Genomic DNA, 18,132 nt, shown 5'->3' with positions numbered 1-18,132 from the left:
TCCTAAAGTACAAATCATACCACATCACTCCCCTGCTTAGAAACCTTCCCTTTTCTCACGACTCTTCGACAAATTATTAAGTCCACAGAGCTCCTCATGGCAGTTTCTCTATCCAACCAACTGACCAAATCCAGGGCCCCTGTAGAATTTCTTTCAATTCCAGAAAGGTAAGGTATTAGCCAGGATCTCCTCAAATATTGCCTTTCCACCATTCCTTCCATTCTTTATTAGTATGATTGCCAGTTAGACACAGGACGGAACTTCTTAAAGTGTCCTTTAACACAACTTCACGTTCATATTTTTCATTCCTTTATCTTTTAGGGTGTATGCTGGTCCTCTCCAAGTTACTGGTTCTCTCCTTAGCAAAATCCACTCTAGAGTTACTCTATATGTTTTATTGATTTTCCCTGTTGTAGTTTTGTTTTGTTTTGTTTTACATTTTACTTACTATGTGTACATTTTTTTCATTTCTGAGATTTCTAATTGGTTCTTTCTCATATCTGTCTATTTCAATTTATATCTCCCAAATTTGGGCTCATAATTTCCTTTTTGTGTAGATATGATTCTCTGTCTTCTAAAGTTCTTCCTTTGAGGACATTTGGCACACTTATTGTTAAGCCCCCCCTTGATCTCTGTGTCCCTCCACAATGTCCAGAGAGAATAGGGTCAACCAGAGCTGCAGCAGCAGGTGTGATGAAGAGGGACCAGATGCCAGCAAGGTCTCTGGACAGAAAAGTTGAGGGAAAGAAAAGAGTCTAAGGAGACATAGAGTTTTAGCTTCAGCAAACTGGTCACCAAGAAAAGGAAAATATGAAGAAAAGCAAAACTGGACATGTTTAGGGGGTTAAAAAGAACAATGAGGACTGTTTTGAATATGTTGAGTTTGAGGTGCAAGGGACATTTAGCTGGGCAAGAGAAATAAGCAGATAGGTAGCTTTTTATATGGGTCAGAGGTCAAGAAAGAAGTGACAGGGGAAATGGTGAGCATCTTATGGTGATGAGGTTGATAAATGCAAACAGATCACCCCAAACTTGCCCCAGAGTAATGGCCCACCTATAATCATTTTGAAAATTGATACAGTTTATCTCAAAGTCATTTGGTTGTCTTTTGATTATGGATGGCCTTGATGGAAGGACAAAAATAGATCTTCATAAAGTCAATTCATACAAAGTAATGCTATATTTAGAATGCATGGTGGGAATGAGGGATGGGATGTTCTTCACATCCTCACCAGGCTACTGCTTTCATAATCATATTTAATTGTCTGTATCATTAGACAGAAAAAGTACAAACATCCCCTATTTCCTGCACTCATATTATTATGAGTTTACCACCTATCAGGCCCCACTCTAGGCACTGGGAACACACCTGGCTCGTGCAGAGCATCACACAATGACTAAGTGGACTCACACTGGATGTTACAAGTGCATATTACAAGGGCCTTCGTCTGGTCTGAGGGGGCAGAGGAGACTTTTAAGATGCTTACATTTCATCTGGGAGTTGGATAAGCAGAGAAACAAAGGATGGTAATTTTCAGTTAAGAGAAAAACCACATTTATATAAAGTCTCTAAGAAGTGTGCATTCATGAAAGTAAACAAAAGTCACTTACAATGAGAACCAAGATAGAGGGGTTTGGGGGAACCTACAGTAACTCTAAGCAAAGCTGGTGACATAGGCAAGGGCTGGGGAGGACAGGGTCATAGCCACCACAGCAAGGAAGTGTGGATGCTATGCTAAGTGCAGTGGGAGAGCCACTGAAGAACGCCAGGCCTGGGAGAATGCACTGGAGAGCAAGTAAGAGATGCTACTGAAGTCACCTGGTGGAGGCAAGAGAGACCAGTGCTGGCAAGGATGGAGAAGGGTGGACAGGATCAAGAACCATTTAGGAGGTAAACTCTACAGGATTTGTTCTTTGAGAGGCTGTGGGAGTTGTGGGGGGAGGTTGTCCTGCACCATGGTGGTATCATTGACTTAGAGAACCCTCGAATACATTTGATGGAAATTCTACAAAAAAGAAACTAGAAAAGCACATATTTTCTTTCCCTGAGGCTGCTCTCATTGCCTCAAAATTCCGGGCCCACCACACAGGTCTGCATGCTCCTAGAGATAAAGTCAAAGCTGCCTCTTTCTAAAACAAAATCCCTTTTTTCTGCAAACCCAGAGTCCTCCTGAATGCTGAAATCTGCATGTTTCTATACCCCACCACAAACTGCCAGTTGACCTAACAGGAAAATGAAGTACAAAGTTTGATACACACAAAACGTTCTAGAAATGTGAGGTGTCTTAGTCATCAAATCTTAAGAAAACATGACTGATAAAAGGCTCTGTCCTGAGTTGCCCAACCAGCTCTGAGTGACAGAGTCGGGGAAGGGAAGTAGAATGGAGGAGAATCCCACCCCACCTGCCTAGAAAGCAAGCTGAAATCTGAAATCTGCAATTCATCTTCAAAAGAAAAAGCAGAATGCCGGAGTTCATTCTTGCTCAGTTAAACTCAGCTCTTGGTGGAGGGTGGAGGGGAGAAATACGTTTGCTCTCTTCCAAACTCTAAGATTTCATGAGGTTATATACATTCTCATATATAAGGAGAGAGAGGGAAGTACCTTGGTCACTTATATTAAAGGAAGTTTAAGAAATAGCTGTTACAATGTCAAATCCAACAGCTGCACAAAGCAGACGAGCGATGACCATTCCTGTCGCATTAACAATCTACCTTATTATGATGGCACAGGAAGCAGTAGTGCAGTATTGCATGGGCTTTATCACACCTTCCGTACGTGGAGCAAAGGGAGCTCTTGAAGGTGCTACATTTGTACTCTCTGTGAAGGAAGAAAAGGAGAAGAACTAATAGGGCCATTTTACTGACAACTCCCTGAACCTGACTGTAGGAGCCAGAAGCACTGCCAGCAGGTAGAGTCAGAAAGTTAGAAGACCTCACATCAGTGATTTCCAAATCTCGGTCCAAGAGCATCAGCATCACCACAGAGCTTGACACAAACTCCCTGGGCCTTGAACCACACCTACAAATAATCCTTTCTGTAGGTTCAACATGCTTCATGTGGTTCTGATGCAGAACCAAGCTTGGGAGCCACTGATTTAGTCCATTCTCAACAAAGGGAAACTTGTCTGCCACCTGGGGATGCTGGCAATGTCTGGAGACATTTTTGGCTGTCACAGCCGTGGAGGGATGTAATGTTATTGGTATCTAGTGGGTAGGGGCCAGGATCCTGCTAAAACCCTATAGTGCACAAGGCAGCCTTCAAAACTAACAGCTATCCAGTCCAAAACGTCAATAGTGCCAAGGCTGAGAAATCCTGATGCATCCAACCACTCAGGAAAGAACAGTCCAGGAAAATTACATGACTTTTCATTTCTGCGGTGCAAGGTTGGAACCTCGCTTTCCAGAAATGCAGTCTCATTTTCTTGATTCTCTGGGATCTTTATTATTATTATGCCTATTGTGGTAAAATACACATAACATAAAAATTGCAATCTTAACTATTTTAAAACGTACCCTTCGGTGGTATTAAACACACTCATATTGTTTATTCTATGTGGCTGAATTCAAAACTCTTGATTTGGAGTTGAAGTGTCATTTAGTTCGCCAGGCTCTCAATATTTAAATGTCTTGGGAAAGTTTGTATTATTGGCTCCAGTCTTGCTTGAAACATAAAAAATGTGTTCTATTCTATGTACCACTCTGGAAAAAACCCATAATTGGCTCCTCCTAATGGTTAGCATTTTTAAGCAGGGCACTGAGTGATTATCTCACTGAGTTCCCAGAATGCCAGGAAGGATGTATGCATATTGACAGTTCTTCCTTACAAAGCAGGAGGCTTGTCCCCCGTCACACAGCATTTAGTGGCAGCCCAGATTCGGAGTCCCAGTAAGTCTACACGAAGTCATGCCCCTAAGCACCAGGCCAGCCTGCCTCTCCCGGTGCGCAGCCCCAGAGAAACCAGCCTTCCAAGGCTCTGTCTCACTTCATGTGGGCTCCTTCTGTAATAACTCAGAACAATCATCAAATTTTCCCTAATTTTTGAGGAAATACAGTCTTGGCTTTCATAACACCATGCATCCCTGGATGTCACGTTGTTAGTGGACGGAGCAGGCATGCTGGCAAGGGCTTAAGTGTCTGTTCAAACCAGGCTGGTGTTACTGGTGGGAACCATTCAACTGAGTCATAAGAGATGGAGAGACCCAAACAGAACCCGACCAAACACATGAATAAACCAGACAAAGAGAGACAAATACCACCGCGGCTTATACGTGGGATCTCCCCTCGCCCCCGAAAAAATTAAATTCGTAGAAACAGAGAGCAGAAGAGTGGTTGCCAGAGGCTGGCGGGTGGGGAAATACGGAGAGGTTGGTCAAAGGGTGAAAACTTTCAGCTGTAAGATGAACAAGGCCTGAGGACTAATGTAAAACATGGTGACCGTATCGTATGGTTGAAGTTTGCTACAAGAGTAGAACTTAATTGTTCTCACCAAATGTCAAGCATACCTCGATACAGCTAAAGTGAAATAAACAGAAAAATAACTATGGAACAGATTAACGAATTAGTGGAAACTGCCTGGATTTTAGGGTCACCCAGTGCTGGATTCAAATCAGTAGCTTCCTAACTGTGTGATCTTAGGCAACTTAATGAACCTCTGAACAACTGTCAACTAGGAGGTCTAAAGCCCGTCTTGCTGGGTTGTCAGGAGATGAAACACTCCGTGCACAGCACCTAACACAGTGCCTGGCATGTAATATGCGCTGATTAGATGGCACATGCTGTTATTACTACTATTATTCTTATTATGCACTAAGTGAGTAGAACTCCCATGTTAAGCACAAAAACTTCAATGTGCTTTGTGCAATCAGTGAGCTTTAAAAAGGTCTTGGGTAAATCAAATTTACGCATATTGAATTATATCTTAACTATGCTACAGAAATAAGATCGCTGAGGGAAAACTGTAGACAATCATTTTGTACACGCTTGCCTAAAAACACATGCATCTATGTTTCTTTTAGAAAAATAAAATCTGTAGCCATATACGGGGAGGGGTTGTTATTGTAATTCTTCTGTTTGGAAAACGGAGAATACCAATGTTTTATTCTTTACTACTCACAATTCAAGCCAAAAGCCGATCCACAAAAAATAGAGATTGATGAGATGGACCACAGGATATAAACGTAGGTAAGATAGGCTGACAAACAGAAGCTTATAATCTGCTTCAAAAGACATGGACACGATTAAAAAAAATTGTAAATAACATCAGGCGCAGGCGATATCAACTGTAAATAAAAGCTCCAGGCAAATAAAATGGTACAAGAAATTAGAAGGATGGAGAAACAGCTGCATTATAACATGATCAAAAAAATACCTGAGCAGAAAGCAGGCTCTCTGTAGTGCTAGCAAGGCCAGGATTTAGAGGAGTGGAGAGGGGAGGAGAGGGCAGGAGGACTTGGAGCAGGCGGACTGTTAGAAAGAAAGTACAAGAGATGACCAAACGTGCCTAATGTGCAGGGACACACTTCCAAAGGGGCAGCTTCTACAAAACAAGAGGTTACTGGAGAATAATACACAGCCCTTGCAGATAACTTGAACCTGGGATGATGTGATGGGAAACCGTGGAAGGACAGGAAGGTGAGCTAAGGAAACTGACTCAAGTCTCAGGGTCACTGGAATGTGCAAGAATCATCCATAACTTTTTTTTTTCCAATTGTGATATACTTTCTTCAAACAAAATCCTTCCCCAAAGCATTAAAAAAAAAACAACAACAAAAAACCCAGTGAATAGCAGCCGCTGTGGCAGGAGTGAGCGTGGAGATCCTGGAAGCCCGCCGTGAGCACCCCTCGTGCCTGAACTACTTAAGAAGGATCTGCAGAGCCGAGGCTGAAGACCATGCATCTCTTCCCACCATCCTCTCGGAGCTGAATTTGCAGCGTAACAGCCTACTCGAGTGTTGGTCCAATGCACACAATAGATGATCAGGACCCCTCTCCTGTCAAGATGGCCCAAGATAGCTTTTCCTGATTAGAGATGAGATCTCTAATCTTGTATGGAGAGGATGGAGTTTGTACGTTTGGGGCCAGAAATAACACATCCAGTGATCCCTCTTCTACATGAAATAACTTCCAAAAGTTGGTAACATCTATCAGACTCCCTTCCTCCAGGTTCACATTTGAACAGTTTTGCCAACCATTTGCTTGTAATCTGTAAGTAACTGAAAGTATATACAGGGACGTAATATATCCATTAAATAGAGAGATGAACTGGTGACCCGCTAGCAGGACAAGCCAGTGATCGGAGCTGGTATTATTTAGATAGAAGTTATACTGAAAGCCATGAGAGAACATGGAATCGGAGACAGTGAGTGTCAATAATGAACACAGACCAGAGGGCTAAGCATTGAGGTTGTGACAGATTCAGAAAGAAGGAGAGAGACAGGGGACCATGAGGGAAACTCACAAGACTAATCAAACAAGGGGGGAGAATCTCAGAACCAAAGCTTAATGAAGGGAGGGAGGAATTTGAAAAAGATGAATGAGCAGCTTTGCCAAGTGTAACAAAGGGGGTGAGGCCAACCAAGGCGGAGAGGCCAACCAAGGCGGAGTGAAGACCATTTAGCTCAGCAAAAGGGAAAGCATTGGTGCCATCAAAGAAGCCAGCACCAGAGAAAGGAAAATCGTTATTCGTCCTAAGATTAAGTAGATACTGAAGCAACACAGATGACATATACTAACAACACTTCAATCGGCTTGAAATGGAAAGGCAAAAAATAAATTACACACCAGCAGGAGAGTTACTAGGTCAAGAGGAGGATTTTCTGAGGTGAGTATAGAAGAGCTTACTGTTGAAAGCAGAGGAGAAAAGAACAAATGAAGAGAATATTGCTTGGGCCAAGCTTTGGGTGAGGGGAAAGGCTGGATTGAAACACAGCTGAAGCAAAGAGACAGGGGTTGGGATAAACTGATGCCCTGGGAAGAAAGTGGGGCCACCTCTTCCCTCCTCTGCTGCAATGGAAAAGGACGACAGGATGACAGGAGACAAAGACATCGAGCGGTCTCAAAAGTAGGAGTGGTAGCTTTCTGGCTTCAGTGTACTCCTTGTAAAGAAAGGCAGACGGGGGCAGGGCAGAGGCAGGAGAGATGGGAGGACCGAAGAGCATGTGCTTCCCAGAATGCTGGCAAGGGACCAAGAGATAGAAGAAAATATGGTGGAAGAGTACCGGGGAGCCAGTGAGTATTCCATAGCATGAATCGGCTGCATGTTGGGTTAGCATGTTCCTTCATTGCTGGGTGATGCCTCCCTCCCACTGCCCTTTAATTTTTAGTCCTTCCTAAGCATTTAAAAAGTTAGGCAGAGAAAGGAGAAAGATGGAAAACTGTTGGCGATGGAAGGGCAGATATAAAGGAAAATCAGAGCATCTCATTGTCCAGTTTAATGAAAACTTGCTTAAACTAGCATCAATAATGCCTGCCCTTACTGCAGTAATTATCCCGAGCTGGGCATTGTCCTACATTCCTTTCATATATTTTCTTTAACCTTCACAAAAATAATAAAAGGTGGCAAATTATTATCCCGACTTGACAGGGTGAAGATACTGAGGCTCAACGAGGCTAAGTGGGCCTCCCACAGAAAGGGGGGGTGGTCCAAAGCCCACACCCAGGTTTAAATGTCCCAGAATCTGTCCTACATCTGTTAGGACACACTGCTCTCAGCAGATGCCTCTTGTCAAAGTGTTGGGGGTTCCCACCCTTGACGGAGAGATGCGCTGTTTGGTAAATAGTTGAGAGCACAGTGGATGGGGAGGATTTCAGGCTCCGTGCATCCACACAATCATCACCTCCAGCCTCGAGTGGCTCCCGAGGTCGAAACACAACAATAGACAGTAAAGGCAGGAGCAGAGGCTGCGAACAAACGAGCCAGCTGACAACTCTTATGAGAGCCTCATACAATACAGCAAACTCCACTTATAAAAAGCTCCTCAGGGCTTTTCCTGCTGAGTGGAAACACAGAATTGTCTCCTCAAAATTTAGAGTGGAGATAAATGAGTCCACTCCAAGCCGATATCCCCTTGAACCTGAGGGGCCCCTGTTGGAGCGTGGCTGTGCAGAATTTTTTTTTTAAACCACCAGAACATCACGTAAGTTTTTTCAGATGTCACAGCAATGTTAAAATCAACAAGTTTAAGTCTTAACTGCACCGAGTAAACTTAGCCATGTGAGGATATTCTGAAGTTATTCCCTCCAAAAAACTGAGGGAGCTTTTCTTTTCTACCCCACATAACTCGGTTTCCCAATAGTTCTATTTTTGGAGAGCTTTCAATTGATGAATAAACTGCTTTGGGGATACTTCAGGACTTCCTTCCCCCAAAGAAAACTCATTCTGGACAAATTATATATTGCATAGACTTCTCGGCAGATTCTTTCCTTTAGAACCTAAATGCAATTACCATACGGTATAATTTTTACCTGTCTGCCCCATAGAAAAAAACTACCTGTCCTGAAAAATATGATGGATATATCCTCTGATTGTCCAGTTAAGAGAACTGTTTTACCTTTCATGAAACGGGTAAGATGTGCGAGGCCTTGCTTTGGACTCCCAAACCAGATGTTTATCACAAACCCGATCCTGGCCAGCAGAATCACCAGCCAGCAGGTGGGCTGGGAATGTGCACTTTTCACAAGCTCCCCGGGTGACTCTTGGGCATACTCAAAGTTGAGGACCACTGGTTTAAGCTGATAGACAGTGACAGCCCAACGTGATTAGGAGGGATACTGGAGGTTTGGGGAGAAGATGGGGCAGCAGTGCCTAACCCAACTTCCAGAAATACCTTTTAGTGAAACGGCAGCTATCTAGGTTAAAAAGAAGAGTTTTCCAAACAAAGGAAACATGCGATGGGAGAGAGATAGGTTAGGTGACCTTTGTTGAACAAGATAGAAGATTAGGAGAAAACCCAGGTGTTAATCATCACTCAAGTCTTCCTTGCTCGTGCAAATACATTTCCCATTCTTATGCCAACTTCCCACCTGATCAAGAAACAACACCTACACCAACACCACCACAAGTCTCACTCCAACTTCAGCAGCTGTAGGGCAGTAAGGAACTGGGTCTCTGACTCCATAAGACCAGCATTAGCAGGAGGCCTACAATTTAGCCAACTCACAAATTCAGGCTTCCGAGTACGGGAGGCCTGGGTCTGTGTCCTGGTGTCACTGACCATCTGACTCCTATGAACCTCAATATTTGCCTTTGTAAATCCAGAATCAACACAAGGCAACCTCACTTGCCTCCTGATACAATGTCCTGAGAAGGACACAACATCCTCTCTCTGGCTTGCTGGCCCGAAAATGCAAAACCTGAGCCTCACCAGGAGGAAATGTGAGAGAAACCCAAACTGATGGGCGTTCCACAAAACACCTGCCCCATACTCTACGAAACTGTCAAGTTCACAAAAGATAAAGAGAGACTAAGGAACCATTCCAGATCCACGGAGACCAGAGAGACATGACAGCAAATGTAACACATGGTCCCGGAAGGGTGTCAGATTGTGAGGAAAGCACCTACAAAGGACTGTATTGGGATAACTGATGAAATCTGGGTGTGAGCTTTGAATTAGATGACAGTGTTGAACTACTGTTCAATTTTTTTGGTTTTTATAAAGAGACTGTGGTTATGTAAGAGAATAATTTTATTCTTAGGAAAGACACACTGAGTATTTAGGGGTAAAGGGAGATGATGGCTCTCAATCACCCTCAAATGTTTGAAAAGAGGGAGATACATACACACACACACATACACTAGAGAGAGAAAAACAATAAAGCAAATGAAGCAAAATATCAATAATTAGTGAATCTGGATAAAGGCAGACAGCAGTTATTTGTACCATTCTTGCCATTTCTCTGTGCTTGAAATAGTTTCAAAATAAAGTCATTCTTCAAAATTATCAGGCCATGAAAAACAAGGGAACAACTCAAAAACTGTCAAAGACTGAAGGAGACCAAAACCACAATGACTCTGTCACAGTGTAGCTGGCATTCCTGGATTGGATCCTGCAACAGAAGATGGACATTGGTGGAAAAACTGATGAAATCCAAATGAAGTGTGTAGTTTAGTTACTAATAACGTATCATAGTTTTGGCAAACATACCATAGTTGTATTAAGATGTTAACATTAGAAGAAACTAAGTGAAGGGTAAATAAAAACACTCTGTGCAATCTTTGCAATTTTTCTGTAAGCCTAAAATTGTGTCAAAATAAAAAGAATATTTTTCAAAAAATGATTAAGATACACACACAGCAAAGGCCATCTCCAAAGGCAGGAACAGGACACAGACCCCACAGGCCCCTAAGAGTGTAAATCAGGAGTTGCTGTCTTAAAGGTTTCCAAACACCCTGGGCCATGGCAGAATCCAAAGGAAATAGTTTACCTGAGCCAGACTTAGAATCTCTTAGGATGGGGCCCCAGAGAACATTTGAACAAGTGCCCCAGGTGGTCCTGATGAGGCCTCAGGCTTGGGCACCAGGTATCCAGCTTAGCAATTCTCAGACTTAACTACACAGAGTAATCCCCTGGGGATCCTGTTAAAATGCACATCTGGGTCAGGAGGTCTGGGGAGGGTCTGAGACTCTGCATTTCTAGTGAGCTCCCAGGTGATGCCCAGTAACTGGTCCTCAGCCCCACATACAGAGAAGGCAAAGCAACGAGACAGAGGGCCTGGGTCCATGACACCGGAGCATCACACCAGCCCAGGACTACCATGTGGACCTGAGAGGCCAACTGCTACCACACTGAAGCTGTTGTTCTCTGGGCTGTAGACAAACCTAATCCTAACTGCTGAAGTCTGCACCAAGTAGTCCCAGCCATATTTTAGATCATATTCAACCCATATCCTCTCTCAAACAATTATTGCCTGACACAAATGTATACAAAATTACTGGGCCAGGTCCTCCACTTTCATGGGTTACTTCTAGAGTCACAACAAAATCTGTCTCAGACAGCACTTAAAATGACAATGATGTGCTATTCTGATGACACCTTTTTTTTGACAACAATCCTAAAAATGTATCCTTTCTTACATTCATGCTCAAACTCGACTAATTCTGACTGGACCTTTATAATTGATTTTAATAAGTCCACACAGTGACATATAAATCTTGCAGTGGTCTTCAGCCAGATAATAGAATCTGACTAGGAAAAAAAAAAGTACAGCTCATAATCATAAAATATTATTGAGAACATGAAAAGTGGAGTGGCCATGGTGCCCTAATTCTGAAAATGTAGAAAGCCATCTAGAATCCCACGTTATATGCTTTATGAAACCTTAAGTGTACAGTAGGGCACAACGGTTTTTTTCCTTTAAGTCATTTACTCTAGACTGACAAAAGTAACCTTTCTGAGATAGCCTGTAATCAAATAGTAAATGAGAGTTACATCATAAGACTGTCAGTACCCCAGCTAAAGGATGGTAGAACCATTTAAAAGATCTTCTTGATATTTTTCCATTCAGTAAAAATTTACTCAGTCTTATTATATACCAGACAATGTATTAGACCCACGGAGCATTTTACTCTAATAATAAAATTACAACTGGCTAGGATCCAGGACCGAGTCCCTTTATACTAATTTCACTATCAAGCTGTTAATGACAAAGTACCAACACACTTGCTGGCTGCTCCCATGAAAATCAAAGAGAAAAGTGATTCTAAAAGTTACGTTTTGTGTTGTCTATGATAAAACAATCTGCACATATTCACGAGTCCCTGCAAGGCAGGGCTGGGACAGCCTTCACCGTGCCAACTGCCCGGAGCCCGGTCCACTTGTCCCTCCCGCCTCCCTCACAGCTTCAGGCACAAGCCCTGTATTGACACACTCCAAGTAGATGTTGGACGAGTATAAAGACCCCATCCATCACCACTGCATGTGGTACAGAAGTCAAACTACACTGCAACTATTATCACACAGATTTTTCAACACAGCCAGAGAGAGAACAGGGGGGATAAGCTTTCCAAAGTCTGTGAAAATTCCAGAACAGAAGGGAAACTAAAATAGTCCCCAAGTGGCTCCTGGTATTACTAACCTGGTCGATTTCCATGAGCTTGGGGTAGGCACCCGGCCATTCGATGGCCACCTTGACGATGTCTGCGGGTGGCGGCATTGTAAATCCCAAGAATGTCCAAAGCCAGTGGAAGCAGGATCCTACGGTGTAGACGGCTGCACGTGTCTGTGCCTAATGAGGAATGACAAAAAGAGAAAGAGAAGTTGCTCAGTGCAGATGCAGGGCGAATTTTGCTTGATCACTTCCTGTTTTCACTAGTGGTTTAGGTACAAGAAACGGCTCTGGGTGCACAAGACACAGGGCGCCAACTACACCCCTTACTGGTGGCTCCTGAGGAGAGAAAACAGAGGAGAGGCAGGTGCCAACGCCCTAGAGTCAGAGCCGCCAGGAGACAAGCCCTGGCAGGGGGCAGCCTCCGAGTTGTCAGTGGGAAGCAAGGCGTCCTTACCGCTGGGTTCTTCCCCGAATGGTGCCGGGGGCTGAATGAGCAGGGCTCACTCTGTCCAGAAGTGCATGCAAACTCCTCATGCTCGACAGCCTCCGGAAGGACAGATTGCCCAGGAAGTCACGGCCAGGAAGCAGCACTTCTTTAAAGTATTTTCTGTGTGTCACAAATAGAGCCCCGCACTGTAGCAACCAGGATGTCATGAGGAAGGAGAAAGGCGCCAAGGTTTACACGCATGCACACACAGGCTCCCTCCCCCAGGCCAGCTCACACGATGCATTTGCAGGGCGAAGAAAACTGAATGAATGCTAGTCCAGCATTCAGAACAGACCTTGAATTCTCACTGGAATGAATAGCGCTGATTACACAAAGGAAGTAAGATTATCCTCTGCTGCCTCTCGCTCCTAGACTGCCTAGTTTCTTTTAGGATGACTTTTTTTAACTTAATACTTTTCTACAGGTAAAACATTCATTCGATTCAAAAACCTGAATGTGTGTGCATGTGTGCGTGCACACGTAAAGACAGTGCAGAATCTCCCTCCTCCCAAAATGATACACCCACCCAATATCCACTTCTGCCCCCAGCTCACCAGCCAGCCGCTGATACTAGTTTCTTATGAATCCCTCCAGAATTTCTTCATGTATGTAAGTCAAATGCAAAAGCATATTATATTTCTCATTTTCTTTATATAAAATGCAGCATTCTAGACCCTGTTCTTTTTTTTTTTTTTTCATTTCACATATCTTTTAAATCCTTCTATATTAGTACAAGTCTTGTGTCCTGGTTCCTTTTACAGCTGCACGGCTCTTCTTTGTAAGGAAGTATCCTGTCTGATGAACTAGTTCCCTGTCATGGGCCATTGGGTGATTTTCACCTTTGGCTATTAAAAACAAGCCTCTGGTGAATAACCTTATCCATACATCATTTTGCTCATGTGCAAGTATATTTTTACAGTAGACTCACAGAAGTGGAATTATTAGGTCAAAGAGCATATGCAGTCTTAGATTTTGATAGCCATCTCCAAATACCCCTCCACAGTGAGAGCTGTACCAGTCTCCACTCCCTTTAGCAATGAACGGGGCTACCTGTTTATACACAGCCTCACCGGCAGATTGAACTTTTGCACACCTGATGCATTGAAGGAAAAATGTATTTCAATGTATTTTTTAACATCTATTTCTCTTATTGTGAGTGAGGCTGAACATAAAAAGGCAATGTCCCATGTCCACTTTTCAGTGAACTGTCCAAATCCTTTACCTTTTTTCTATTGGGTTCTTGGTCTTTTTCTTAAGAAATTGATCTCTGTATGAAGATTCTAATCAAACATGTGCATTTGGTTCTTTATCAGACCAGAGTAGGCCTTGTCAGTTACTATCCCAGATCTCAGTGGCAGTTGGGCATGACTAAGATGACAGAAAGCAGAGTTAATAATGGCAGCCCAATGGCAGTTAATAATAACAACAACACCAGCAGTTATATAAATAACTAACTTCACCAGAGCTGACAAGTAGAGGAAATGAACCAAAATAAAAGTGCTGCCCCTTGGGCCAAGGGTGACGAAGACAGCCTGCTGTGAAGATAATCAGTGCTCACAGCAAGAGCAAATCTATAAAGTGGCTGTTCAGTTGCTCATTCGACCAATAATCATTGAGTCCTACTCTGTGCCAGCCCTGTTCTCAGTGCAAGGGATACAGCAGCAAATCTAGATGTTAGATGGCACAATGGCATCAAGGGATATGGAGGGAAATGAAGCAGGGATGGAGAATCTGAAGCATGTGGGTCTGTCTGTGTAGGAGGGGAAGGACTGCACTTTTAAACAGGGAAACCAGGGAAAACTTCAGTGAGAGCAACATTTGAGTAAAGAACTACGACAGGTGAGGAGGTGAGCCATATGGACATCTGGAGAAACCATGTCGCTGGCCAAGAGAACAGCAAGTGCAAAGGCCCTGAGGCAGAGGCAAACCTTGTATGTCCCTGAAACGAGTGAAAGCCAAGTAAGGCCAAGAGTAATAAGAGAATGAGTTTCCATAGCAGTTGGGTCAAAACTTGGTAACTTCATTCACAGTAATCTTGACCCCCATAGACACTCCTACCATATCTCCTGGTCATGACTTCTAAAGAAGAAAGTTCATGTCCATGCATACCTATGCAGAGGATAAATCAGTACAACTTTCCAGAGGTACTTTTGGCAAACTGTACCAAAAGCCTTGAAATTTTGTGTTCCCTCTGAGTGACTACCTTTCTAGGATGTTTCCTCAAGAAATAATTATTAATTTAACCACAACAATGCCAATTGTTGTTTTGGCTTTAATTTCCCAAACTTGGAAACAATTGAATATTTAACAATAGGGACTTGCTATATAATTATGGATTCTCATATGCGCAGATATAAGCAGACAATCTGTGCTAGGACAGACTTCTTCATAGTCCGTATGTTCTTTAAATTCACTTGAGAATTCCCAGGACAGTGTGTTTTATCTGTACCATGTCACTTCTATTCAGGATTCAGATTCAATTACACACCCTACAATAAGAGTTAAGAAAACAGACTCTAATGTGAAAAAAGACTTGGTACGAATGTCAGGTAACACTATTCAAAACAAAGAACACATAATCTTGGTGGTTAAGAGAATAGATAGTAAAAATAAAAATGCAATTTGAGCCTCTTCCTCCCAACTCTACACAAAATCGTCTAGAATTGCAGTGAAAGAGGTAATTTATCCTTTTAGGAATCAGAGGCCAAGTGTGCTTTTCTTCCCCTTTAACTGGTATTTATTTCTCAAAGACTGTTCAGACAAAACCTGTTGAACAGGTGAGAAGAGAATAATGCGGTTCTCCCTGCATGTCCGTGGAGAACAAGATAGGAGCAGGGTACAATGCTGCCACTGGGAGCAAAGAGGCCAGGCAGCATCCTTTGGGAACTCACTTAACCAGCCCAATTAGACCTTATCAGTTTCCCCCACATTAACAAACAGCACAGATGGGGTGCGGCCAGGCTCCTGTGGAGTCAGGTGCACAATTGTAGAATGAAAACTGATCCACATTGTTATCCTCAGAAGTCCACATTTTATCCTCTTGAATTTATATTTCCATGAGGGAACAGCTAGCTCTCAGGCTTCTATATATAGTCACTGTAGCTTCTGATGAAATTTAGAAAAGGGAGTTTCTAGTTCAGGTTTTCTCGCCCTTGGGACCGTTAGCATTTAGGGTCACAGTCCCTTGTTATGAGGCTGTCCTGTGCATTGTAGGATGGTTAGCAGCATGCCTGGACTCTACCCACTAGAAGTCAATACCACTCTTTAGTTGTTGACAATCAGAAATGTCCAGGCTTTGCCAAATGTCCTCTAAGGGGCAAAATCATCCTCCAGTTGAGCTCTGAGCTCCCAAGTCCTCCAAGCAGATTACTAATGATCAGGGCAACCCATGGCTGAACTTGACACAAGATCAAATAGTTTCATCAGGATCCCAAGAAACATCAACATGAAGTCCAGTGCTTGGTCAGGTGTAACTGAGCTGGGAATGCGTTTCTAAATTTCAGTAAACAAATACAATCTCCTGGTGTCTTTGCTTCCCCAGGCACAGCACTCATGGCACTGGAGACTTCTGGTCAGCCTCTCCCCACCACACCTGGGGCACTCTTTAAGGACAGGATACACATCCTGATCACAGCCACATCACCAGTCGTGCAGGCATCTCATACATGGTATCAGCTGAACACATGTGCTCTACCACTGACATCTCATCAGAGCTACAGGAGATAAAACTGAGTCCGGTGTTGTCAAAATTGCCCAGTAAATAGAAGCTGCATTAATTTGTGTAAACCACCTGATATAATAATTCTTATGCAAACTAAAATTTAAGAACCACTAAAGGGAAGTCTAGGCAGCTGACTAGGCCTTCCAATCATTGTGCCTTGTGGTTCTCCCTACCTAAGGCATGAGTGGAGACTCCTACAGCGTTCCTGCTTGCCTGCTAATTGATTAACTTTATTCCAATACTAAGAATCTACATACAACCTAATATGCATGCCAAGAGGCTTGTTTATAGCTCAGTGAATAAAGTAAGAAAAAGGAGTCACTTTTTACACGTAGTTACTGAAATCCACACGTCAGTTAGATGCCACCCCATAACCCCCCGAGCAAGTTGAAAAATTCTTTATCATTCTGGGGAATGTCTCCTTCTTATCTTTGGGTCATGTCTCCACGACAACAGAGAGAAACTGCTCCTGACTCCCATCTAGAAATCTGTCTATCTCTACACATTGCTCTATGCCCAAAGGTCTACATGCCTCTGTGTTTGAAACTCACGTCCCTGCAGTTTCTTAAAGATGTTACATCTCTACATGGTTTTCCTGGTAGCTTGATTAAATCTTGGATTTCATAAAGTTTTCAAATACCTGACCTATTTTTTTCCTTGAATTTTCCACATAGTTTTAGCTTTGGGTCCCTGTAATGGCTTTAAACACTTTTATCTTCATTTTAGTCTTTCTGTTATACCAGCAAACCTTATTAAGAGATTAAGAATCATGTCTATGTAAATGAAAAATATTGCCTGACGTATTAGTAAACAAAGGATGTTGCAGCCATCAAGCCATCATACTGCAGGGACCTGATGGTGAGCCCTGAGGGAACTCAGGACAGGTAAGCACAAGACTCTGGCCCTAAATAGCTGAGGTGCATAACAAAGGAATGATTTCAATGAGCTCAGACTTTTGCATCTTTCCATACAAAGAAAAGTGCTAAATTCCTTAGCTTGACACATCAGGTTTTCTTTAATTAACAGTAATCTTTTGATGTTTCAACTACCTGGTCTTTGTTGCAAAAACTCCTATATCCCCTGGTTCCTCTCTTACCCTCTTTGGAGCAGTCCCTTAGAGCTATCTGAAAGGCTGTCTCGGGCTTGAAGTCCTCAGGAATTCTGCCCAATGAAACACGATTCTCAGCTTTTAGGTTGTGCATTTTTTCAGTTGAAACCTGTAAGGATGTTCTATAGGAACAGGGCAATGGGAAAATACCATGATTGCCCTGGTGAACTGTGTGACCCCACAACTGCACTGAGAGAGCCTGACAGATGGGCCAGTAGAGGCCAAAAGGCAAATCAATGGGAAAGAGATGCTGAACAGCTGGAGAAATGATTTGCTTCTCTGTCCCTTCCTTCCTCCAAAGGCAAGCTGTCCTCTGACCCACTGGCCATGATTAGCTACTGGTGACAGACAATAGGTTTATAAATATTATGGGAATAGTAGGGGGGGAAGCCAGTTCCATATTTTAAATGTTGAGTGGTCCCTGATAGAAAAAGAAATCAACAACACTTTCCCTTGGCATTCAAGTTAGGGAGAAAGGGAAAGGGTCCTCTTAAAAAGTGGCACTGAAAGCAGCCTTTCATTCCTTCTCTCTGTACTATGTAGAGGAGGGGGTGGGTGAAAAGACTTCTCAATCCTCTTAGGTTCAGTAGCTGGGGACTGCAAATTATACTAACAAAACAAAGATTAACAGGATTTTTTTTAAAGTATCTGTACATGCAGAACTCAGAGATGAGTAACTCAAAGAGATGGTTAGAATATGGAGCTCATAAACCATCTTAACAAAGGCCAACAAAGTGTGGCGAAAAGGCTAGATGAAGGAAAACGGGTTTG

General features: G+C 43.0%; 1 protein-coding gene across 9 annotated transcripts in view; it reads right to left on the bottom strand.

The window, feature by feature from the left end:
- The window catches only part of ELMO1 (engulfment and cell motility 1), a 491,925-nt gene that overhangs the window by 393,671 nt on the left and 80,122 nt on the right, over positions 1-18,132 (bottom strand). For 8 of the 9 annotated variants that reach the window (XM_032483695.1, XM_032483693.1, XM_032483692.1 and 5 more), the window contains one exon: positions 12,073-12,222. In XM_032483695.1, the coding sequence (XP_032339586.1) occupies positions 12,073-12,150 (78 nt within the window). In that variant the 5' untranslated portion in view covers positions 12,151-12,222. Of the gene's footprint in view, positions 1-12,072; positions 12,223-12,499; positions 12,650-18,132 lie in introns of those variants that run through there. The other variant, XM_006191550.3, reaches the window with a different exon arrangement.

Source organism: Camelus ferus, chromosome 7 (assembly GCF_009834535.1).
Source record: "Camelus ferus isolate YT-003-E chromosome 7, BCGSAC_Cfer_1.0, whole genome shotgun sequence".
Lineage (NCBI taxonomy): Eukaryota > Metazoa > Chordata > Mammalia > Artiodactyla > Camelidae > Camelus > Camelus ferus.
This window is presented reverse-complemented; position numbering and strand designations above follow the sequence as displayed.